General features: G+C 53.2%; 2 protein-coding genes across 10 annotated transcripts; both read right to left on the bottom strand.

Annotated features, from left to right (window-relative positions):
• Positions 1 to 1,305: 1,305 nt before the first annotated feature.
• On the bottom strand, positions 1,306 to 5,494 carry Ndufs8 (NADH:ubiquinone oxidoreductase core subunit S8). 5 transcript variants are annotated; one of them, XM_076914677.1, is made up of 8 exons: positions 5,346 to 5,378; positions 4,777 to 4,827; positions 4,371 to 4,428; positions 4,243 to 4,293; positions 3,732 to 3,827; positions 3,470 to 3,642; positions 1,590 to 1,718; positions 1,306 to 1,511 (listed from the first exon to the last, which is right to left on the bottom strand). In XM_076914677.1, exons 3-8 carry the CDS (start codon positions 4,426 to 4,428, stop codon positions 1,380 to 1,382), a joined length of 639 nt encoding a protein of 212 aa, XP_076770792.1. In that variant the 5' UTR covers positions 4,777 to 4,827; positions 5,346 to 5,378; the 3' UTR covers positions 1,306 to 1,379. The 5 variants fall into 5 exon arrangements, with proteins under 5 accessions (XP_076770792.1, XP_034346877.1, XP_034346915.1 ...); XM_034490986.2 differs by lacking the exon at positions 4,777 to 4,827 and having other exon boundaries at positions 5,346 to 5,494; XM_034491024.2 differs by lacking the exon at positions 4,777 to 4,827 and having other exon boundaries at positions 5,284 to 5,374.
• A 654-nt stretch (positions 5,495 to 6,148) lies between these two features.
• On the bottom strand, positions 6,149 to 22,488 carry Aldh3b1 (aldehyde dehydrogenase 3 family member B1). 5 transcript variants are annotated; one of them, XM_076914656.1, is made up of 10 exons: positions 22,368 to 22,488; positions 15,818 to 16,004; positions 13,962 to 14,072; positions 13,741 to 13,861; positions 13,456 to 13,541; positions 13,061 to 13,142; positions 10,891 to 11,277; positions 10,325 to 10,491; positions 7,901 to 8,000; positions 6,149 to 6,734 (listed from the first exon to the last, which is right to left on the bottom strand). In XM_076914656.1, exons 2-10 carry the CDS (start codon positions 16,001 to 16,003, stop codon positions 6,544 to 6,546), a joined length of 1,431 nt encoding a protein of 476 aa, XP_076770771.1. In that variant the 5' UTR covers position 16,004; positions 22,368 to 22,488; the 3' UTR covers positions 6,149 to 6,543. The 5 variants fall into 5 exon arrangements, with proteins under 5 accessions (XP_076770771.1, XP_076770774.1, XP_076770775.1 ...); XM_076914659.1 differs by having other exon boundaries at positions 15,842 to 16,004; positions 22,368 to 22,487; XM_076914660.1 differs by having other exon boundaries at positions 22,321 to 22,460.
• Between the last annotated feature and the right edge of the window lie 469 nt (positions 22,489 to 22,957).

A 22,957-nucleotide genomic window follows, 5' to 3' on the forward strand; every position in this document is an offset into this window, starting at 1 on the left:
TCTGGAAACTGGGATTCAGGACCATTCAGCTGCCTGCACTTTGGACAGGCTGGGCTGTACCCACTGGGGACCAGAGGGACAAGGGGCCCCTCAGCTCTGGTGATCCTTGGACCACACTCATAAACAAGGGCCCTAGTGTGTGTGGGGTATAGAATGGAAGGCTAGGGCGACCTGGAAACTGAGTCAAAGTGGGTGAGTATTCTCAGAGAACAGGCATGGATGGCACAGGTCTGATCTGACTTGGTGTGAGGACCCTCACACAAGTACATCAGGGTGCACAAGCCAGTACTCTTCACTGTGGGAGAACAGACAGGGCCATAAAGTTGCGGTTGTGGAGATAGAAGTGTTCATTATATGAGAATATGAGAATGGAGCCAGCAGCAGCGCCCCCCCCCCCCCCCCCCCAGTGTGTGTGCGCGCACAAGCGAGTGTGAACGTGCTCTTGGCTGAGCCTGCAATCTAAGAAACTGAGGCCACACGGCAGCCTGAGCAGGGAACTTAGTGGGCAAAGGGGATGTAGCAACAAACAAGGCCAGCTCAGAGGCAGCAGGACCTATGTCATTCCCTTGTGACTGTCACCCCATAGCAAGCTTCCTGTTCCCCAAAGAACACCCTGACTGGGGAGGGGGCGTTGAGTGTGAGTGTGTGCAGCTACACTACCCGTGTAAAGTGTAAACACACATTGACAGCAGGACGTCTTTCCTCAGTTGTCCACCGTCTCACTCATTTTTTGAGATGGTCTCTTGCTGAACCTGAAACTTGTCATTTTGCTTAAGTTTGGCTAGCCAGTGACTCTGGGATCCACCCAACTCCATCCTCCAGCAGCGGTAACAGACATGTGGCCACTGAGCTTTTATGTGCAATCTCAGGATAAGAACTATTTACCCACTCAGCCTCCTACCCAACCTCCTCCTGAGACTCTTGATGGACTCTGGCCTGAAGCCTGGAAGGGATCCAAGTCCAAACAACTGTAGCGATGGAGGTCTGAGAAGACAGAAGACCTGGACCTCACCTCTCAGACACCCAACCAATGGAGACAACAGGCCCCTGACCTGCACTGGCAGGCTGTGGGAAGAAGCCCAGATGTGCGACTTGGTTCTGCATACTGTTGCCAACCACATAGAGGCCTGTGAGGCATAGAGGATGGCTGGGCTCTGCATCTGCTAGATTTTGTGGGCAGGTGAGCCGCTGGGACCCACGGAGGTGAGCAGGCCATGTACACCTGGTCTGGGCGGAGCAAGTCAGAGGCTCCTTCTGCGTGGGGTGGATTCTGCCCTAGAAATGGAACAACGCAACAGGCAGCTGTGGGATCATAGTTTCTTTATGTGCTACAGGGGCCACAGGGCTGAGCCAGGTGGCCAAGGTCAGCAGCGGCCTGGTCACCGGTACAGGTAGTCAGCCTGGATGTTGGCGGCGATCTCGGCCTCCCACTTGTCTCCATTGTTGAGTAACTTCTCCTTGTTGTACAGCAGCTCCTCGTGCGTCTCGGTGGAGAATTCAAAGTTGGGGCCCTGTGCAAAAGTGGATAGTCAGCAGGGAAAACCCTTCCCAGGAGCCTCTGTGCTAGTCACTTCACCCAGCCCACTCACCTCCACAATGGCGTCAACAGGGCAGGCTTCCTGGCAGAAACCACAGTAGATACACTTGGTCATGTCTATGTCATAGCGTGTCGTCCGGCGGCTACCATCAGCTCTTGGCTCAGCCTCAATGGTAATGGCCTGAGGGAGTGGCCACAGGTCACTGTCATACTAGCAGACTCCTCCTGGCCCTGGGTCTGCCCATCACAGCTCAATCTGACCCCTGGAGGTCTGCATGGATGCCTCATTTCCTCAGCCCTCCAAAGGAGCCACCGCTCACGTGGCCCCATTAGTCTCTGCTAGGTTTTCGCTCAGCATTTGCCCAGGTGACCCTCCTGTCCCACAAGGAAAAGGCTATGATCTGCTTTGCTCCCTGAAAAGGTGTGACCCTGAGAGGTCCCCTGGACAGTAAGTACCCAATGACTGTCATGTTGAACAACTTTTCTCACAATCCCCATTTGCTGGAAAAACTCAAGAGAGATTGAAGGATTTCCTGAATTCATATAGTAATGATGGACACAGACCAAATTTGAAGGTATATATCCTTAACTGTCAGTTTCTGGGGGACAGCTGTATGACAGCCAAGGGGAAGAAGGACAGCCTGGGAACCACAGGCCAGGAAGACCTTTAAGGAACTTGACAACTCCAAGTGGCACATTCGCTGCTCACAGTAGAGCCTCGGGAGGCCTCTCTCTCTCTCTCTCTCTCTCTCTCTCTCTCTCTCTCTCTCTCTCTCTCTCTCTTCTCTCTCTCTCTTCTCTCTCTCTCTCTTTTTTTAAAGACAAGAGTTTTTCTCTGTGTAGCCCTGGATGTCCTGGAACTCTGTAGTCCAGGTAGGCCTGGATTAAAGGCATGCACTACACATCCAGCAAAGGCACATCCTTTTGTGTCTATAACAGTGGGAATAAAATCTCTCCTGGCTACTCTTGCAGCTACAGAGAGGAAATGAGGAACGAGCCTCGCCTGTCTGTGCAGGGTGCACACTACCTAGGAGCCATGCCACACACCACCGAGCTGCTAGGGCACTCAGGGGGCACAGCTAGGAGCTGGAGTTAAACATGGCAGGCTAGGTAGTGTCACTGGGCAGGTCATGGCTGCAGCTGCTGGGGCTCAAGCTAGAACAACAAAGACGTCACTGCATCTTCCTGTTTCCACAGTCTCAGCCTCAGGCATGCTGTGCAGCTCCCACCAGTACAAAGGAAAACCAGGCTCTGAGGAGCAGCCACCCTTGTTGCATATCCTCTGCTCGAACTCAGAATGGCCACACAGATAGGGCTCCTGAAACCATGCCATGGCCCCAGGCTCAAATGTCACATGATTACTGACTCCTAGGGTGGGATATGAGAATGCCATGTGGCCTGCTTGGGATGGAGCCTCCCCCCCCCCCCCCCCCCCCCCCGGCCAGCTTCCTTTTTTTTTTTTTTTTTTTGGTTTTTCGAGACAGGGTTTCTCTGTGTAGCCTTGGCTGTCCTGGAACTCACTCTGTAGACCAGGCTGGCCTCGAACTCAGAAATCTGCCTGCCTCTGCCTCCCAAGTGCTGGGATTAAAGGCGTGCGCCACCACCGCCCGGCCCCAGCCAGCTTCCTGACTCAGCACTTGAACATCAAGGACTCACTGTCCCACACACAGGGTCAGGGTTAGGTCAAGCGAGAAAAGGACAATGTCAGGTGGTCTGTGGCAGTGCTTGCTTTTATCTTAGTATTCCAGAGGCAGAGGCAGAGGCAGACAGATCTGTGAGCTCAAGACCAGTCTAGTCTACACAGTGAGTTCTAGGACAGCTGGTGCTACATAGTGAGACTGTCTCCAAAGAAAAAAAGAAGGGACCTTCCTGGGGGAGTGTGTCAAAGTAGGGGGTCAGATTTGGGGCCTAGTAGTTAGAAGGCAGACTCACCTGTGCAGGACAGATGGCCTCACAGAGCTTGCAGGCGATGCAACGCTCCTCTCCAGATGGGTAGCGGCGCAATGCATGCTCCCCACGGAAGCGTGGACTCAGAGGGCCCTTCTCAAAGGGGTAGTTGATAGTGGCAGGCTCCCGAAAGAGGTAACTTAGGGTCATGCCCAGTCCTGTGAGAAGCAGAGCTGGATAAGGGGATGTCCCCCCCCCCAGCCGTCCATGTCTGACTCTCACCTCTCCCCTCCCCACCGGCACCCACCTCGGATGAGTTCGGTCCAAAACAGAATCCGAGCTGCACTGTCAGTCGCGGACTTCATGTCCACCTCAGACTCCTGTTCCTTCTTATTCACATACTCTGCAGGAGGTCAGGGTGGGAGGTTAACGGAAGCTGGCTCTGCAAGATGAGGCCCAACTCTCAACCCTACGGGCAGCAGGTGGGTTCTTAGTGAGGGCCCAGGAAAATCAGCCTGCAGGCCTGGGGAGCCTCAGTGGTTCTCCTGCCTAGGTAACTCAAAGCACACCCAGGCAAAGCTTTACAAGTTCAGGGAGTAAGGGTCCTGGTAAAGAGGAACAGGACCTAGCAGCTCTTTCCCATCACATGCCTTCTCCTCTGAGGCCACCACAGTGACTGAGCCACATTCTCTCTTGATCGCTACCTTCATTTTCCGAGTGGAAACCAGAGCTCACAGAGGGTCACTAGCAAAGCAAGTTCCCTGGCCTCAGGTGTGACAACGATCAGGGAAACCCAAGTCAGAAGATCTGGTACTCACTGTACGTTGCCGCCACTGCACTGCTATGAAGGCTTTGGCCATTAAGATGTCCTGCAAAGACAAAGAGAGGTGGCTTCGTACCAGGAAGCTCGGCCTCCCCCACTCCCAGGAAAGGCCTCCAGTCTTACCTGTGCGCATGGCCTGGGCCAAGGCCCGTGGCAGCACTGACGAGCTCAGGCGGTACATCTGGAACATGGAGAAGGGAAGGGAAGGGAAGGGAAGGGTCTAAAACTGCCCTCCTCAGAAGCTCTATCTTACGCCCTAGTCACACACCATCCCAGTCAAGACCAGCACCCCTAACCCTCAATCTGACCTCACTCTGCTGACCCACAGTTCCAGGGCACCCCAAGTTCCTTCTGTTTCTGCAGCTCCTAAGCAACCTAATTAATCCATTTTCCCCTGTCCACTCCTCATCCTCCGTTCACAAGGAGCTCCCTGACCACTACCAGTGTATTGTGTTAACCCGGAGCCAGGCTTCAGGCCAACTGTCAGACCCTGCCGCCCTGTCATGTTAGGTGATTGCCTTCAAATTACCCAATGTCACTGGAACCAGGACAGGAATCCAGGAGATACGTGCAGAAAATCCTTAAAGGTTTAAAAAAATCATGAGGATCAAGTTCCTCCCCGCAACCCAAGGACCTCCTGGAACTCTCCCTAGCCTGCGGAGTGACACCTTGGGCAAATGACGTCCCCTGACCTCAAGTTTCTGGCCTGCGATGTAGGAAGTAGGGTCCTAGGGATGTATGCAGCCAAGACTGAGAGCCTGGCACATCACCAAAGCGCTAGCGCCCTCTCGTGACCTTTGACCTGTAGCGGGTCGGCCAATTCTTGACTTCAGGCAATCCTGGATCCCAACCTACCACTTTCTCTCAGACCTTCCCCTTGACCTCTGACCCTATGGACGCAGAAGGCATCCGGCCAGGCAGCGCATGCGCCTGAGGGTGCGGGCGTCTCGGCCCGCAGATCACGGAAGGACGCTAGAGCCGCGGGCCGCGAGCCGACCCGCTAGAGCCCAGATTTCACGAGTCAACGGTGACACACCATTCAACTCTGTCGTTGCGTCACCCAGACCCTGTCTTCGCTGCCTTGTCCTGGACACCCACCTTGAAATGCAGCGGCTCCTTTCCCTAGCCCAGGTGCGGGTCAACCGGAAGGCGGAGCCTAAGTTCAGGATGCTGCCATTGGGCGAGCTTCTCACGCCTTCTTCCATAGTGCCCTTTCTTTTTTTGGTCTGATTGGCCTGTGGTGCTGCAGGAGGCGGGCCCAGAACTATGTTTTTCTCTAATTGGCTGATGGAAGCAGATATTTGAAGTTTTGTAGGGAGCTGCCATCTTGTGTCCGAGAGGTTCATACGCCTGACTTCTGAGATGCTAAAGGCGGGACTTCCTGAATTCGGTTTGGGTCGCTGGTACAGTCCCGGGAGGGCGTGGGGGGAAGGGATGGAGCTCATTTGAATACTGCAAAGATGGCGGCAGCTCGTTAGCGCTTTAACCACTCGGCTTCTTCTGGTCCTTGTAACGGTCGTGGGTAGCAGGACTTCTGTCAAGTCTACATGCCTTCTATGGGGTGATCAGGGAAGGCTTCCTTTAGAAAGTAGTTTCTAAGCTGGCGGTGAGGAATACGACAGGCCAGGAAGGACATGTTGACTTGGTCAAAAGCCAGGCCAGGAGTAGAGACAGGATGTCACAATTTTGGGTTTTAGCAGTTGAATGGCTAGAAGCTCCACCCCATGCAGATGGAGCTCAGACTGGTGGAATGTTTCACCGCTGAGTAGAATGGGGAAGGGTCTGCATGGGACAAGATGGGGATGCCATGTGAGGCGAGGGGTGAGGAGTAGCTGGAGGAGGATCTTAATCTTACCATAGAGGCAGCATCTCCACTCCAAAAAAGGCAAGACACCTGTAGCTTGGAGTCAGTCCTCCTAATTTAATACTTACAGCGACCATAGGCAGTTTTGTTTATTTATCTCCATTGTACAGATAGAAAACCGAGGTTCAGAAGATCCAGACATGCCTGGTCACAGAGTATGACCGTGACAAATATCACTGCTCCCTTGCAACACAAGAAGATGGGTAGTTCAGAAGTGCCCTTTTTCTCGAAGATTCTATGGCTAGCACTGGAGGGAACTGGCAGGTTACTGTATCCCTTCCTACATTTCTACCCTTAACCTATCTCATTCAAAGGTCCAAAAAGGGGAGCCCCAGGAGGTGGAGGGCTGCACCAAGAAGGGCTGAGCAAACTGCTCTATGGCCTGGGCCCTAGCAGGCCACTTCCTCTGCAGCTGTGCCCCAGCATTCCTGCTTACAGCAGCGTGCAGCTGCAGCACCTCTCCTCCATGGCCACCAGCAACACCCTGAGTTTGCGACTGGAGTAGGGCGGGTAACGCAAGTTGTTGATCTTCTCCATTCCGGGGCTTCGCAGCAGGCAGCCACGCTGGTTGGAAAAGGTGTCAAAGGAGAACTTGCCGTGGTACCTGCCCAGCCCGCTGGTTCCTGTGGCAGCACAGAATGTGGGTCTTTAGGTCTTTACGGGCCAACTGAGGGGACATCACATAGACTTGGGCTGACAGGTAGGCTGTCTTAGCCTCTGTTTCTCTGTCTGTTCAGTTGGCTAGTCACAAGGCATTATGGATGAGCACTGAGCTTGCCCCAACCAGTTTACCAGGTGTCCTGAGGGACAGACAAACTGAGGCCATGGGCATGAATTCTGGAGCCAGGCTGCCCAATGTTGAATCCCAGCCCTGTCCTGAACACAAGTGTCACTCTGGGCAAGTGACTGCCTCAGGCTCTGTGAGAGTGGCACCTTCCTTCTAGGTTTGTGGCAGATATCTTCAAACTTGTATAGCTCTTACTGTCTAAGAAGGGATAAGACTCAACCCAGAACGTCCAGGGGACATTGCCTGGATGGAGTTGGAGGTAATGAAGCTGGCTTGTTTAAACTGAGTGAAGCCAGAGGAATGTGGAGTCAGCCAGATAGTGTGTGTGGAGAAGGGTAACATGTGAGAGTCAAGTTCAGTAGCTGCCACAAGAGACTAAGGGGGGATAGGAGCAGGACTCCTGGGCAGTGCTGTCACTTGCTCTGATACTGAGCCTGACCGGGTGGAAGGACCAGGACACTTTCAGTGAGGAAGTGGGCCTAAAGGAGAAGTGGCCGCTCTGGTCACATGCCTGTGGGCTTGCTGGAATACAGCTGTGAGGTTTGAAGTTGGAGGTCGAGGGATGGGACAGCTCTACATCCCTGGCCTCCTGGAAACAGATACCCAGAGATGGGTTTGCAGGGACTTGGGAAGGCTGAAGACGTATCATTAGGCCCTGCCATGGAGTTGAAATCCAGGACTGTATGGGATGGCTGACTAAGACTCGGGGAGAGACAAAGAACTTAGTGGCCAGAGGCAACTGGTGTGTTTTTATAAACCCAGCAAAATGATCTCTCCATGGCTTCTCACCCACATGTTTAGTGCAAGCATATCTGGAAAGTTCCACCATAGACTGTAGGGAGGTGGGAGAGAGGCAGGCTAGGTGGACACTGTCAGGGGAGAGGGGCTCCCGCTCCTGCCCACTGCACTGGAGCGCATCCTCTGCAGTTAATGCGGTCAAGTAGCAGGATGGGGATGCAGGTGGGGATCAGCCCAGAAGGGCAGGGCTCTGCTGCTACCTACCCACTCCTCCAAAAGGAAGGCTGGCCAGGGTCATGTGCATAAAGCCGTCATTCCCGCAGAAGCCCCCGCTGCTGGTCCGGGCCAACACCTGGTTGACGACCTGGGAGAGAAAGAGGAACTTGACAGCACACCAGAATGGACCTTGTTTCAGTGAGGGCCTGAGGTCCAAGATGGGCATAATGGGGACAGACTCTCCATGTATCTGCCTGTATGTGTCTCTAGCAGGGTGTTGAGACACAAGCCCAAGAATAAGTCATAGGACCTGGCATCATCCACTCAGACAGGCAGAGTAGGGACAAAGTGAGGTGTCAAGGAGGTGGTAGGATAGCTACTGAGTCTTACTCTAAATGAGACAGTTCTTCCAGAGAAGGAAGGGGGCTGTGGGGTGGGTTTGGGTTGCTAAGGTCAGGCTTGGGCTTAGCTGCCCGAGCTCAGCCTTGCCTGACTTTCTGGAGGGTTTTCTCCTGTCTGCAGTTCCCTTAAATGCTGAAGGGGAAGGAGATGAATTTGCCCTACTTAATGCCCTCTGATGACAACTCTGAGTTAAGCCCTGTCTGGTGAAGTAGATCTTACCAGGTCTTAGCATTGTCTCAGCCTGAGGCTGCCCAGAGCAACAGTCACATCAGAGGGAGAGCAGGCTGAAGGACAGCCTGGTCTCACATCAGTGCTGGGTTCAGGAGACTGAGGGGCAGTTGGCTCTCTCTGCTGAAAGTGCTGTGTTGTGTTTTCTAAAGGTTCCATAGAGGAATGGCTGAGTTTGAAGGTGAGCCTGAGATGGTCCCAACAGAGACTTTAATGTAGATCGAGAGGAAGTGGCCACAGGGCAGAGCCAGGACAGCCCAGAGGCTTGCATAGTCAGACACCGTGTTGGATACTGTGGGTGGCATGCCCCTGTAATTATACCAGTGAAGGTGCAAGGGTCAGGCGTTCAAGGTAATCCGTAGCTGCATAGTGAGTTGAAGGCTAGCCTGAGCTATTTGTGACCCCACCTCATTAAAAGGGCTGCTGAGATGGCTCAGTGTGTAAAGTCTCTTGCTGACACTCTGACTTTATCCCCAAAACACATGGTAGAAGGAGAGACTGGACTCCTCAAGTTGTCCTCTGACCACCACACAACAAATAAATGTAAAAGAAAAAATTGTTTTTAAAGCTCAGACTAGTGACGTGTTTCAGTGGGACTTGCCGCTTGCCGCCAAGCCTGATGACCTAAGGTTGATGCCCAGGAGCTACAAGTTAGAAGGAGAGAACTGACCCCTCAAGATGTCTTCCAACCTCTGCATGTACACACAAATATATACAAATGTAATAAAAAACTGCTAAGCTGACAGCACACACAAGAGGCTGTTTTAACTAAATAAATGGCTCAGGAGACAGACAGTTCCCCTGGGGTCTAGAACATGTCTGCGGTAACATGGTGGTTATCCCCTCCATAGGGAGAGCTCCGGCACACTGCCTCCCCTCGGGGTCATCACGGAGGCATGCTCAGATACTCCAGACAGGACAGAACAGCTCTCAGCAGAGCTTTCTAGCAGACATGGACTTGCTCAAGTGACCTCCAACTCCCTACGTATGTGTGGCTCTGTGATCCCCCAGAGGCATTCGCTCTAGAAATCCCATTCCCTGATACTGAGTTGTGAGAAAGCAGGAAACTGGGGACATTGCAGAAACCTTGGCCGAGGCCGAGTCCATGCAGCACAAGACCCAGAGCACCCGAGGCACAGATCGAGGGGCAGTGGTGGTGATGCCTGCTGGCTCTGGGGTGTGCCAGGGTCTGTCATGGGGAACTGCTTGTGGGGTACATGGGGAGTCTACTGCCTTTGTGGCTTTTTGTACACTTAAAGTTTCATATAAGTAAAGTGTGTTTTATTTTAAGAATGGTGACAGCTGGGTATGTAACTTACTTGGTGGGGTTTTTTTGTTGTTTTAAATTTTATTACATTTTATTGCGTGTTTATGTGTGTAAGAAAGAGACTAGTGAGACACTGGTCACTAGTCATGTGAAGATCTTTTGGGAGAAAACTTTGTGGGAGTCTGTTGTTCTCCCTCAGGATTCTTGGAGATTGCACTCAGGTCACCAGGCTTTGTGACGTCTTTACTGGCTCAGCTGTCTAACCTATCCCCTTACTACATAGACTTGTCGTTTGTTTTTAATCTTTAAGATGTATTTAGTCTGTGTTTATATTTTGCCTGTATCTATGTATGTGTACCATGTATGTGCTTGGGATACATGCGACCTCATCTCAAAAAATTGTTTGGCCCAGTGTGATGGCATCCAGGATAGTTTGCCCTGAAGAAGGTTTGACTTTTGGGAGGGAGGACAGGGACAAAGCCAGGAAGCCACCATGCTTAAAGCTCTGTAACTACCCAGAGGGGCTGTGCCCCTTGTTGCCACCCCTCCCACAGCCCACTGGTACTTGGTCCCACCTGGCTTCTCTTAGAGAAGGCATACAGTGCCAGCGGCTTCTCCCGCCGGTTGATGAACTCAATGGCCTCATCCAGGCTCCTCACGGTCACCAGGGGCAGGATGGGACCAAAGATCTCCTCCTGCATCACTGGCTCTGTCTCCTGCACGTCCACTAACACTGTGGGGGCTGCAATACAAGAAGCAACCCAGCCTCACCCATAGGCAAGACCATATCCAGAAAGAGGGGCTCCAATAAGGACAGAGCCTGTGTACAAGTAAGTCCAGGATCTGAGTTCCTAGGACCTCAGGTTTGGGGTCTGGAGTCTCACAGAACAGCAAGAGCTAGAACAGAAGTTTAAGCCACACTCTGAACCTCTAGAGTGAGGTCACAGCTCACTGGGTCCTGGGTTTTTGTGAGGACCCACATTGATGAGGCACTGTGGCACTGGGTACTGTGTACTGGAGCTGTGTGCTCGGGCCAGCTTCCAGAGGTATGGAATGTATTCAGACATAAGCTGAGGCCTGCAGTCCAGCATGGGCTCCTCTGGCTTGGGAAGGTCACAGCCTAGGTTAGAGGGAGACTCACCAATGTAGCGCTCTCCCTCATCGCTCTGGCCCCCGATGACTACACGGCCACAGCCCAGCAATCCCTGGAGCCGCTTGAAATGCTTCTGGTTGATGATTCTGCCCAGGTTGGGGGAGGTCTGTGGGTTGTCTCCATAGAAACGCGTGATGGCATTCTGCAGGGCAGGCACCAACCGCTCCTGCATCTCCTGGCTACACAGCACATAATCGGGGGCCACACAGGTCTGGCCAGCGTTAAAGTAGCGGAACCAGGCCACACGGTTGGCCACTGTCTGGGGGTCACAGTTGTCATCCACATAGCAGGGGTTCTTACCCCCCAGCTCCAGGGTGATGGGTGTCAGGTGTTTGGCAGCAGCCGCCATGACGATCTTCCCTACATAAGGGTTCCCTGGGTACATGGAAAGGTCCTAGAGTAACTCACAAGTCAATTGGCTAGGTGTATGGCCTCACCTGGGTCCCTGCACAGGGGCTCTAAAGTTTATTCTGCACTCCCAGCAGTAAGTTGGATTCCATGACTCCCTTCTAAGTGAAGCCTCTCTGCTTCTACCTGTATCTGCTTCTGTCCCTGGTCCACCCTGAAGCTTACTCTCCATCCCACCACAGGACTAACCACCTTTCCATCTTCTGAAACCTCTGATAGCTTTTGCCTTGTCCTCTAAGGCCAGAGCCAGTCTAGCCTGACTGATGCTTAGGACTCTCCTCCCTGTTTCATATTCTCTGTCTTCCCTGAGTTTCTGCTCTACGGGCTACTCCCCAAGTCCTCCACTCCTTCCCTCATCCGCTCATACTCCAGCCTGTCCCAGCCCTTCCCTGCCACAGGCGCTTTGGGGACAGGGACACTTGCCTGTGATCTCAGTGCTCTGGAAGCTGAGGTAGAAGATTACTTCAAGTTCAATGCCAGTCTGGGCTACAGTGTGAGATCCTATCTCAATTAGTGCTGAGCCACCCGTGGAGGTGCGCTCCTGGAACCCCTGAGCCACCTGTGGAGGTGTGCTCCTGGAACCCCTGCACTCAGAGGTAAGAGTATCCAGAGTACATGGTCACCCTCAGTTCTGTGGTGATTTGAGGCCAGTGGGGGATACCTGAGACCTTGTTCGGCGGGTGGGGGCGAACAAGCCAAACCCAAACAAGAGCAGCAGCCCCACCTCGGGCTGAGAGTTGAGCTCTGTGGAGAGCACTTGCTTGCCATGCATGAAGTTTTGAGTTTGAGTCCCAGCACCTCAAACACAGAAGACTCCAGAACAGACAGCCTTGGACACGACCTACAGTCTATGTACTCAACAGAGATCCCCTGCCTGAAGGAGGGGGTTCAACGAACACTTCCTAAGGACTGTATGCTGGATACAAACCTTTTTCTTCTAGGCAGATCTTGGCTTTGGATAGCCTCAGTTTTACAGATGAGCAAACTGACTGGATTAGTCATGGGATTTTGCACCAAGATCCCAGTCTGGTTTGTTAGGACCTGACTTGGAAACTGGCCTTGGGCTTTGCCTTGCCTCTGTACCTGGCCCTGAGGACCCAAACCTAAGGGCCACTAGGGCTGAGGGTATGGAGGTGACTTTGATGACACTCCCTGCCTCCTGCCTTGCCTACTTATGAGACTGTACCAGTGACTTTCCCCATAGGGAAGACCAATCTGCCTTTGCTCCAGCAGCCTTCCCTGTTCCCAGCTGGGCTTATCCTAGACTTGAGGCAAAGTCTAGAGAAAATTCCAATACCCACTTCTCCCCTGCTCTAACCACATGTAAGTCAGAAACCAGTCAGCTCAGGCCTTGGATACACTGCCCACCACCTACTCCACCTTTTACATCATCCAGAAGCTTCATCTTGGTCCCTCGAAGCAGACATCTGGGACCTGGGACAAGCTAGTGTAATGGCAGGTGACCTCTGGGAGCTAGTCTGTAAGAGCTTGGGTACAAATTCTATCCTGGCCAACAGGGCAACCTTGTGTCGGACAGCGCTGCCCTTCAGTATCCTGAGCCAGCCTCTCACCTACCAAAGCCGAAGGGAGGCCATGGGGGTCTGCTGTCAGGGCTTGGTGCAGTAGAAGCTTGACATGGGCAGACTTTTACTAATAAGGCTGAGGTTAGGGAGGTAACTGGTGTGTGTGAACATGGGATTCTGCTCTTCTCCCTAAGGCTGCGGAGGCTGGAGCCACCCTGGAGCCTTACCTGTAAAGAAGATGTAGTCAAACTTGTGTTCCAGCAACTGCCCAGTCTCCTGAGGCCCACCCAGCACCACAGCAAAGCAGCTCTGTGGAAGCAGGCAGATGTCCTCAGACCCAGCTTCTGAGTTCAGGGGTGGTCCACCCTGCCTGCATCCCACCCACTCTGCTTCACCCAGGCATGTACAATCCTTCCTGAGAACTTCCTGGGGCAGGGGATAGCTGAACACTAGACCAAGAGAAAAAGTGATGCTAGGGCCAGCTTTGGGACTTGAGGGGACAGACTATGTGGGCTAGATCCTAAAAGGGAAGCTGAGGGCAAGAGAAGGTAGTATAGCTAAGACCATGCAACTCAGAAGAGCCCTGCTAGCCAAGTACAGGAACTCGACTATCTCTGCTTACCTGGTCCAGATAGCGGGGCAAGACCTCAGCCAGGATCTTTTCAGTGGCCTTGCTGGTCTCTGAGGGCTTGAGTACCACACAATTCCCTGCAGCCAGCATAGAGGGAACGCTAGGAGAGGGCAGCCATGCAGGTATGTGTCCACACCCACCCTCAGATGAGGAATCAGAAGTGATGGATAAGGCCACTTAGGAGCAGAGGCCCAGTCCTCCTGTCTTCCCTTTCCGGGTTCCTAGGTAGCCCTGAGCTCTCCAGTGAAGGCTGTGGGAAGATGGAGGTCTCCTCACCTGCAGCAATGGCCCCCACCAGCGGTATAAGTGTCAGGTTCAAGGGGTAATTCCAGGGCACGATGATCAGCACGAGACCAAAGGGCTCCTTCCGGATGAAGGCTGAGTCCAGCTGTGTAGCCTGGGCCAGGGGTGAGCAGTGAGGCTCTGTGTAGCCACAAGGTGGGAACAAGAAATTACCAAAGCCCTCTTGCCCCCTGCCCCCTCCTCCTCCAACTTACCAGATTCTTGGACACTTTCTCATCTTTCATCCAAGACCGCAGGTTCCTGAGGGCCAGGTCCACCTCAGCCTGACTGATGGCAATCTCAGACACCTCTGACTCAAAGACTGACTACAGAAAGGAGTGAGGGTCAGGGCTGAATGAAGTGGGCATAGCTTCCTTCCTGTAGGACCTGCATCTCTTTATCCTTTCATTCATTCATTCATTCATTCACCCACTCCTGGGAGCCCTGGGCACCTGGAGGCAGAGTAAATAGCGGGAAGAGATCCTAGCAGGTACAAAGGCCCTTGTGGCTGCTCAGGGCTTGTTCTGCTTCTGCACAGCACAGGATACAGAGCATGGGGCACAAGGCATGAGTCTTCTCTTCTTATTTCCTACAGCCCAGGGGGATGCTACCAAGTGCTCTGGTAACAGAAGATGAAGGCCTGGAAAGGCGGTTCAGAGCACCAGGCAACACTGAACAACGGAATACTCATGCAAAGCTTGGTGGGCATCTTGTACAACCCAACACCACCATGCTTTCAAGAAGCTGAGCCTGGTCCAGCAAGTTTCAGCCATACACAGCTTATGGAAAGCCTGGCAGCTCCTGAGGACCCTAGGGAGGTTTGGGTGGGCTTAGAAATCAGTCTACACCCAGGGGGCACAGTGACCTCAATAGAGCAGGGTTCTATGAACATGGCTCTTCCTTGGCCTCAGCTTTTCCTGACTGTGTGTCTCTGGGCAAGAAACTGAGTTCTCTGATCCCTCCTCTAGGGCTAACTGGCTGTGACTGCCCAGCAGGAGGAGTGCCAGGGGTGGCATGAGGGAATGACCATGGCACTGGGCAGATGCCACCTGGCCTGCCAAGGGAGGAGACAGTGAGAGTAGTCTGACTGGATCAGAGGGAGGCACCTGGTTGAATTTTCTGGGCTGCTGCATCCTTTGTAAGGTCTAGGTTTCTGGGATCGGATGAGAAAGCAGAGGTGGAACCTGAGCTGAAGGGGGAAAGGTCAGGTGTCCTGGGTGCTGAGTGGGGCTGGTGAGAAGCTGCAGGAGTCAGTCCCAGGAGTCTGGGACTGGGGTTGGGGAGTGTCTCTAAGGTAACCACAGGGGATACAGGGAAGAGGAACTCCTTGGGGGCAATCCCTTGGACAGCCATCTCAGGACTGGGGGGGCCTTGTATGGCTGCTGCTGGGACTGGGAGGGAGCCACAGGGCTTACAGGTACAGAGGCTGTGATGTCTACAGTGCCAAGTGAGATCCAAGTCCTCCAGAGTGTGGCCCACTTCCTCAGGCCTTCTCTTCCATATCTCTCTGTTTCTCTTACTCTCCCTGCCCCAGCCACTCTGGCTTCTGCAGCTTCTCAGTTACAGACACACCAAGCTCTCCTGCCTCAGGACCTTTGCTTATGTTGGTGGGCCACTTCCTCCAATGTCCACGCAGCGCTTTCTCTCTCCTACTTACTGTCTGTTCGGAGTCACTCCTCCCTTCTTAGAAAAGCCTTCTTTGACCTCCACATACAAGCCAGCTTCTTGGGCTGGCCCCTCTTAACACTGGAGTGTGTACACCTTCCATGTTACCAGGCAGCATGCACAGCCCGTCCCCTGCAAAGGTCAGCTCTGTAGACACAGGGACTTTGCTTTGCTCTATCTCTCCAGACCCTAGACTGGTGCCAGTACCAAGCACATATCAAGTCTTTCATAAGCAGCTGCAGAGTAGATGGAGGGCAGCTGGAAGGGTCAAACAGTCTGCTGTGTCTCACAAAAGGAGCTGTGGTCCCCTAGACTTTCAGCTTCTCTTCCTGGAGGATGTGCCTGAGCCCTGCTCCTTACCCCGGCTGTACCACTCTTGCTGACCTGGGGGCACACACACTCCTACCCCATTTTCCCTGTTCCTTGCCACCTTGTGCAGGTCTTGGGCCAGCGCCTCCTGCAGCTGTTGTTTGTTGTCTCGGAGGAAGTGACCCAGGCCTTGCAGCTGTGCAGCCCGAAACTCAGCTGGCCTTGTCCGCCCTGCCTTGAAGGCCTCTCGCAGCTGCTGAAGCTTGTCTTCAAGTGAGTCCATCCTGCAGGACAGTGCAGTGTGAATCAGGTGGCTGGGGCTGCCCTCACTTTTGTGACACTCTTCAGCCCCTGCCCATTCCAGTGACTCAGAGCCTTCCCAGGGTCTCTCTTGGATAATTCCAGTGGTGACAAGAGTGACCATTGTGTCCTTATGAGACACAGCCAGACATAAGAGGCATGTCTCCTTTTGCCAGGTAGACTTACAGGAAGCTACAGGACAGAGAATGGGCTGTTCACCAGCCTTTAAGGCTGGGCCGCTGAGCCCGGGTCCTGCTTCTTCAGTGAAGATTAGCTCTGACCCAAGTCAATGCCCCTCCTGCTCTAGTGCCCTCCCAGGGGGTACTTTCCACTGCCTGGCCTGGGTAAAGTGGGCAGCAATGGGCTACAGTGAGGGATACCAGTGCAGCGACCACAGCTCAGGGGCACAGGAGGAGCCCGCTGAGTGGTGACAGTTTGGACACCTTGGCTGACCTTGGGAAGAGGAGTTACTAGACCTTTGTGACAACACTCTTGTGTCTCCTTGGCACAAAGGGAAGAACAGCTTGGGCTTCCCAGAGGCCCTCCTGCCCACCTCAGCCATGACACCAACTGGAACACAAGAGATAGTGACAGCTGAGGAGAAGAGCTAGATGGGGTGACAGTCACCAGCCAGGACTGGCAGACAGAAGGGGCCGGATACTCCCCTGGGCTCATGTCTGTTTATAGGTGGCTCAGTCATGAGCCAGGACTGGCAGACAGGGAGAGGGCTTGAGACTCCCCTGGGCTCATCAGAGGAGCCCTGTGACAAATTCACTCCTAGACTTGGTGCCTAGGACCGTTAGGAGCCCGCCCTTTCTTCACTTCCTCTCTGATTTCAGCACTCAGTGTAACTGAAGCCTCTTCCTCCAGGAAGCCCACTCCAATGCTCCTTTATCTATCCACAGTGGCCCCTTGGCTCCACTTGGCTTTGTACAGTGTGGCCCTATAGGATGGAAACCTAGTTACCCTCTGCCTACCTCCACTTATTGTCCCCTCCCACAGGACCAGGAGGCCAACCCCACTTTGCCTATTTAACTCATTTCTTGGGGCTAAGTGCCCCAAACTTCCCAGTTGCTGGAGGAATGGGGATTTGTCGTTGTTATTGTTGGTTTGCATTTTTAAAATTTTGCCTCTGTGTGTGATGTACATGCATGTGTGTATGTGTGTTTCCACTTCCGTGCACATGGAGGCCCAAGGCTAATCCCGGTATCTTTCTCAATCACTCTGCAGCCTATTGAGTCAAGAGTCTCTCAGCTGAGCCCAGAGTTCACAGATAAGACCAGTCCAGGGCTAGAGAAATGACTCAGCACTAAGAGCGCTTGCTGCTCTTCCAGAGGGCCTAAGTTCAATTCCTGGCACCCACATCTGTTAATTGTAGCTCCAGAGGACCTGACACCTCTGGCCTCTGCATGCACCTGCGCTCACACATACACATAATAAAAATAAAAAGTCTTGAAACTAGTGTAAGTAGATAGCTTGCTCTGGGGACCCACCATCTTTACCTTCAGGTTATGGAATTCCAGGCAGCTGTCACATCCCAGCACACTGGGTTCTGGGATATGAACTCTGGTCCTCACACTTGCTGGCGAGGACTTCATGTGCTGAGTCATCTCTCCAGCCCTGGGTGTTCGGTTTGGTTTGGTTGAATGTGAGACAAACTGCCCTCAAACTCTCTATAAGGCTGAGATGCCCTTGAACTCGGGTTTCTCCTGCTTATATCTCCTAACTGCCAGGTTTATGGGCAAACAGCACCATGCTTGCTTTAGCTGACAGCTTTGAAGACGGGCCTTGCTGTCTGCCTCTGGCCTAGGGTGGGCATCAGCACTTTGCCACTGTCAGGCAGCTACCTGGGAGGCCTTTGGGACTGGTGTGTGGAGAACAGTTGATCTGGAGCCATAAGCCACCCCAAAGGCTTTGCCGAAGGACCAGTACTGACCCTCCAGGCCTCCTGTTCCAACAAGACAAGCTGAGATTGTGGGAGACAGCATCACCACCTGCTCCTAGAGCATTATCAATGTGTCTCCAGTCTCTGCTTCTACTAGTTGTGAGATCTTGGGTGACCTGCCTCAGTTTCCCGGCCGTCAGAGGAGAAAGAGCCCTGGTTTGCAGACTACTATACAGGCTTTTGTGATTCCCAGGAAGTTCAGGGGAGGCCAGGGCCCACGAATCACCGGCAGAGAGGGGGGGAGATGCTCAGTGGTTAAAGTTCTTGCTGTCCTAGCAAAAGGACCAGGGTTCAGGTTTCCAGACCCAGGAGAATGCCAGTGGGCAGGTGACCTTCCTATAATTCTAGCCTCGGAAACCAGAGAGGACTCCCTGGAGCACGGTGGCTAATGACACTGCTCATCTTGGCCAACTCTGGGTTTGACTGAGAGACTCTGTCTCAAAGTGGGAAGCTATGAAGAAAGGCTTCCAACATCCATCTCAGGCCTCCTCACGCACACATGTGCAACCCCATACAGTGAGCCTACTCACATGTGAACATGCAGAACACACATACCCAGGAGAAAAGAAAAAAGAAATGACACCCCCAAAAGTCACTCCCTGCTCACTGGAATCTCTTTAGAGCCCACAAAAATGTAAGGCATGCTACCAAACACTGTGGGCATGGAGCTCTGTGGGTGAGGTCTTTGCGGAACATTCTAGAAGTGCTCCTAGCAACACTGATGCCAACTCACCATGGCAGCAGGACACACACCTCTCCTGCAGGAGTGCCCGCCTGGCCCATAATGCCCCCTGGAGGTTGGTCACTGTGGACTAAGGGTGTGTCCACCAGGGGCTAGAGAGCCAAGCTGGACCTGAGTAAGCAGAGGAGCCAAGGCCATCTGTCACCTGGGATCAGGAAGCTTAGACTAAGACATCACAGAAGAACTAGGAAACCATAGTAGACATACCCTTGGGGATTCCTGTGTAACTCTACTGGGCTGTACCCTAGTTCCCCGGGATATCCCACCCTGGCTCAAACAGTAACGATGTCTGTCCTGACTCCTTTAAACCCGACAACAGCACGGGGATTGTTCTTCACCCCCCTGAAGGAAACAAAGACAGGGCACAGGGAGGACAGGGACTAGCCTGAGTACATCCAGCTCCTTCACACTGGAAAAACCTCAGTCCAGGTCCAGATGCACAGAAGCTGCCTGCTTCAGACTCCCTGTTCCGGGAGCATGAGAACCTGGCAGCCTGAGGGTGGGGGAGAAGCAGACAATCCTCGGGAGGAAGCAACACTTGTGAGCTGCAGATTCAGGACCAGGAGGAAGAGAAAAGCCCAAGGAGCGTGAAGAGTGGCTCTCTCAGGTCTCAATCCTAACGTTTCTCCTGATCTCCACCATGCCGCTGTCCAAGCCCTTGGCTCAGCTTCTTAGATTCAGAGCTGGTGAGCCCAGGGCTTCTCCCTGAGGCTGGGGTGGGAGTTTCTATGTTATTTGTGTTTCCCTAGGGTCTAAGTAGGACCATGGGCCTGGGGAATCTCTCTAAACACAGTAATCAACCTGGCATGATGAGCCATGCCTGTAATTCCAGCTGTAGAGAGACAGAGGCAAGAGGATTACTGTGAGTTCTAGCAAATTCCATATGAACCAAAGCTACGCAAAACCCTAGTCAAAAACAACAACAAAATAAAACACCAACAAGGGCTGGAGAGATGGCTCAGCGGTTAAAAGCACTGTTTGCTCTTTCAGAGGTCCTGAGTTCAATTCCCAGCAACTACATGGTGGCTCACAACCATCTATACTGGGATCTAATGCCCTCTTCTGGAATGTAGGCATGCATGCAGATAGAGACTCATATACATAAAAGGTCCTGGCTGTCCTGGGACTTACTCTATAGACCAGGCTGGCCTCGAACTCAGAGAGTCCTCTGAGTCCTGGGATTAAAGGCCTGCACTACCACTGTTTAGCTATAAACAAATGTTTTATAAGAACATACAAAAATAAGAATGACTACTAAAGAGGGGCTGAAGACACAGCTCACTTGGCTTGTCTAGTATGCATGAAGAATGGAATTTGATTCTTTGGGAAGTGGAGCTGTAAAGTCAAAGAGTTCAGGGTTATCCTTGGCTACATAGAGAACTTGAGACAAGCCTACTTCAGTTTCTTCAACTACACCTCAGGCCTCCATAATTAGGGGCTCAGTGACCTGGGCACAAGTCCCAGCAAGCTCACTTACTGGTTCGAGGGCCTCAGGCAGCTTTCCCCGGCTCTTTGGCTCTCTTTTTTCATTGGTAACATGAGTAAGTTCTTGCTGGCACTTGTAGTGCTTGCTGCTGGGGAAGCGGCAGCAAACCTCAAAGCAGAGGTTTAAAGGCTTGGTCCAGGCACAGCCCCCAGAAGCACTAAGTCATGATGGCACCAGTGAGTGGCAAATGGTGCCAGAGGGACGACTGGGAGAGGAGAAACCAGGATGAGGGCCCAAGGCAACCTCAGTCCAGTGTGGGTTTGGGGCAGGCAAGGGCATCAACCTGAGATGCAGGAAGGTTGGGATCTGGGTGATAGTAGGTTAAGGTGTGGCCTCAGGGTATGGAGACCTCCAGTAGGACTGCCAGAGATGGGTCACACAGTCAGGCTCAAAGGCCCCCAGGTCCTAAAATCTAAGAGACTCCTGCTTTAATCTCTAGCCTATGTCTGGTTTTGGCTTTGGCCCTGGGTTCTAGGAAGTTGCCAAAGCTCTGGGCAGCAGCTTTTCTCACCTATGGGTCCCTGGGGAACTGAAACCAAGACACTCCTGGGTTTGGGGACTGAGCCCACCTGCCCTCCCTATAGATAAACTGCCCAGAATATGAAGTCCATGGAACCACAAGATTCCCACACACACACACCCACACACAGCGGGGGGGGGGGGGGGCCGGCCTTTCTTTCACTCTGACTAAGTGTATTGTTGAGGAAGAGTTTTCCCTATGATCTTTGGAGTCTCTCCAACTAGCCAGGCCTGCCTGGTAGTAGCGCCTTGGAAACAGCTAACGTCTGAATGGACCTTCAGGGGTACTCTCCTGTGGCAGCCATGTCCTTCATCCCCCTCACAGGATGTTGAGTCCCCCAGGAGGGGAAGAGCTGGAAAGCCCAGTGCAGACTCACAGGCTAGCTGGGCCCTGCACTACGAGCCTCTCAGCCCTCCCCCTCAGTGTCTTCCTTCCCTTTTCTCCTCAAGCTTCAGGCAGATAGGGCCTGGAAGACACAGGCTGCCTGTGTGTGAAACCACCAGTTGCCAGACAAGACAGGAAGCTTGGCAACCCAGAGGAGCTGGAACAGATCAATAACAGTTCTACTCCCATCTTCCCGGGATACAGTACCTGAGGCTTCGCCAAGCTGCACTGCTTCCTGGCTGTCCGGCTCTGCCTGGCACCCTGCCCTTATGCAAGGTCCAACAACGCCGGCCCCTGGGGCGGGGCCACCCTGGCCTAGTGCCTGACCTTGGCTCCAGGCCAGGTAGAAGCTGCTAGCTGGGATTTTACCACAACATCTATCTCATAGGGGTTTAGAGATACTCTCTCAGACCGCAGAAAAGGAAGCAGGGCCCAGAGAAAGGCACCAGTTCAGTTACAGCACTTCTGAGCATCGATGGGGGTAGTGGACGGGGAGGAAGGGAAAACTGATGTGGGAGTATTTGCAGCCTAGGAACTTCAGTGTGAAGTGGGGACAAAGAGGGCTGGAATATCAAGAAAGACGTGACACCCCAACTAGCCTTGGCTACTCTCAGTCTCAGTTTCCCCATCTGTTAAAAGAAGAGGCTAGACCCAGAATTTAAAAATACTGTCTCAGGAGCAGGTTCTCTGGCAGCTGAAGCCCAGGCCTCTGCCTGCCTGTGAATCTGATCTACTTGCAGCTGAAGCCCACTTACAGACTTGTCACCCCCAAACCTCACATTTTATAGTGAGAAAATGGGACCTGTTAAGGGACAGGACTTGGCCACGTAGGATGTGCATGGTAGCCTATAACTATAGAGCTGGAGACGTGTCTCTCCCCAAAGACATCCCCTTTGCCTGCCACCCTGTGTTGCTGAGGTGGCCCCTGGGGTCCCGATTCTCTGCAGGTGCAGAGCTGTTCCTGGCTCCACTCCAGGGACACCTGTGGGAGCCAGCACAAAGGGGGATGATTCTGAACAGCAGCTGGGGCAGATAGGCTGGCGATTGGATTATGTGTGTGGGGGGGAGAGAGAAACATCCTTTGTGTCTCTGCCCTGGGACACCATTCAGTGTCTTTCCCCGCAGGCGCCCTGGGCCAGCCTGGAGGTTGCTGGCCAGGGCCTCTGTGCCGACCTTGCACCTGGGAGATGCTCTTCACCGCCTCACCCCGCTCCCCAGCCTACCTGGGAGGGCAAGAGAGGCCTTCAGACCCACACCCCCGCTGACAGACCTGCAGGATTCACTAGCTGGGAGTAGATGTAGAGCTGAGTGGCCACTGAGGGCCTTGCCTTCTGCGTGGGATGGAGCCCCCAGCCGCCGCTTGTCACGTGGATCAGCATGTGATAGCTCTGCTGTGTTACTGTCTGGAACTGAGCCAGACAGATGCACAGGCAGAGCGGCTGTCATGTAGGGCTGAGCTTGTAGCTCTCAGCCAGAAACTAGGCCCAGAGAGGGTCAGCCACTGGTCTGAGGCCACACAGCAAAAAGGGGCTCATCTGGTGGAGATCCTCGTAAGTCAGGGGGATGTTAGAGGATTCCAAGAGCCTCCTTTCTAGTCAGGGGTCTGTCGAGGATGTCTTAGAGTTCAATTTGTCTCAACTCAGGAACAGTCTCAGATGAGGCTTATAGGAATTCCTAGGGCAAATTTCTAGGACAAGGTACCTGGGATAGTATTCTCTGGGATTCAGCCAAATCGTTGTCAGCAAGATAGAGCACTTAAGAGGAGAGCATCGGCTGAAGAAATGGCATGATCATACTAGCCTGTGGCCATGTCTGTGGAGGATTACCTGTATGGTTAATTGGTATAGAAGGGCCAGCCGG

This window comes from Arvicanthis niloticus, chromosome 1 (assembly GCF_011762505.2).
Source record: "Arvicanthis niloticus isolate mArvNil1 chromosome 1, mArvNil1.pat.X, whole genome shotgun sequence".
Lineage (NCBI taxonomy): Eukaryota > Metazoa > Chordata > Mammalia > Rodentia > Muridae > Arvicanthis > Arvicanthis niloticus.

Coding starts and splice junctions, on each gene's coding strand:
- Ndufs8 (XM_034491024.2), bottom strand. Junction 3,643..3,731: donor TTGGACCGAACTCATCCGAG/GTGGGTGCCGGT, acceptor TGCTTCTCACAG/GACTGGGCATGACCCTAAGT. Junction 1,719..3,469: donor AGGCCATCTGTCCTGCACAG/GTGAGTCTGCCT, acceptor CCACTCCCTCAG/GCCATTACCATTGAGGCTGA.
- Aldh3b1 (XM_076914656.1), bottom strand. CDS start 16,003: ATGGACTCACTTGAAGACAAGCTTCAGCAGCTGCGAGAGGCCTTCAAG. Junction 10,492..10,890: donor TGAGGGAGAGCGCTACATTG/GTGAGTCTCCCT, acceptor CTTGTATTGCAG/CCCCCACAGTGTTAGTGGAC. Junction 8,001..10,324: donor CCTTCTCTAAGAGAAGCCAG/GTGGGACCAAGT, acceptor TTTCTCTCCCAG/GTCGTCAACCAGGTGTTGGC.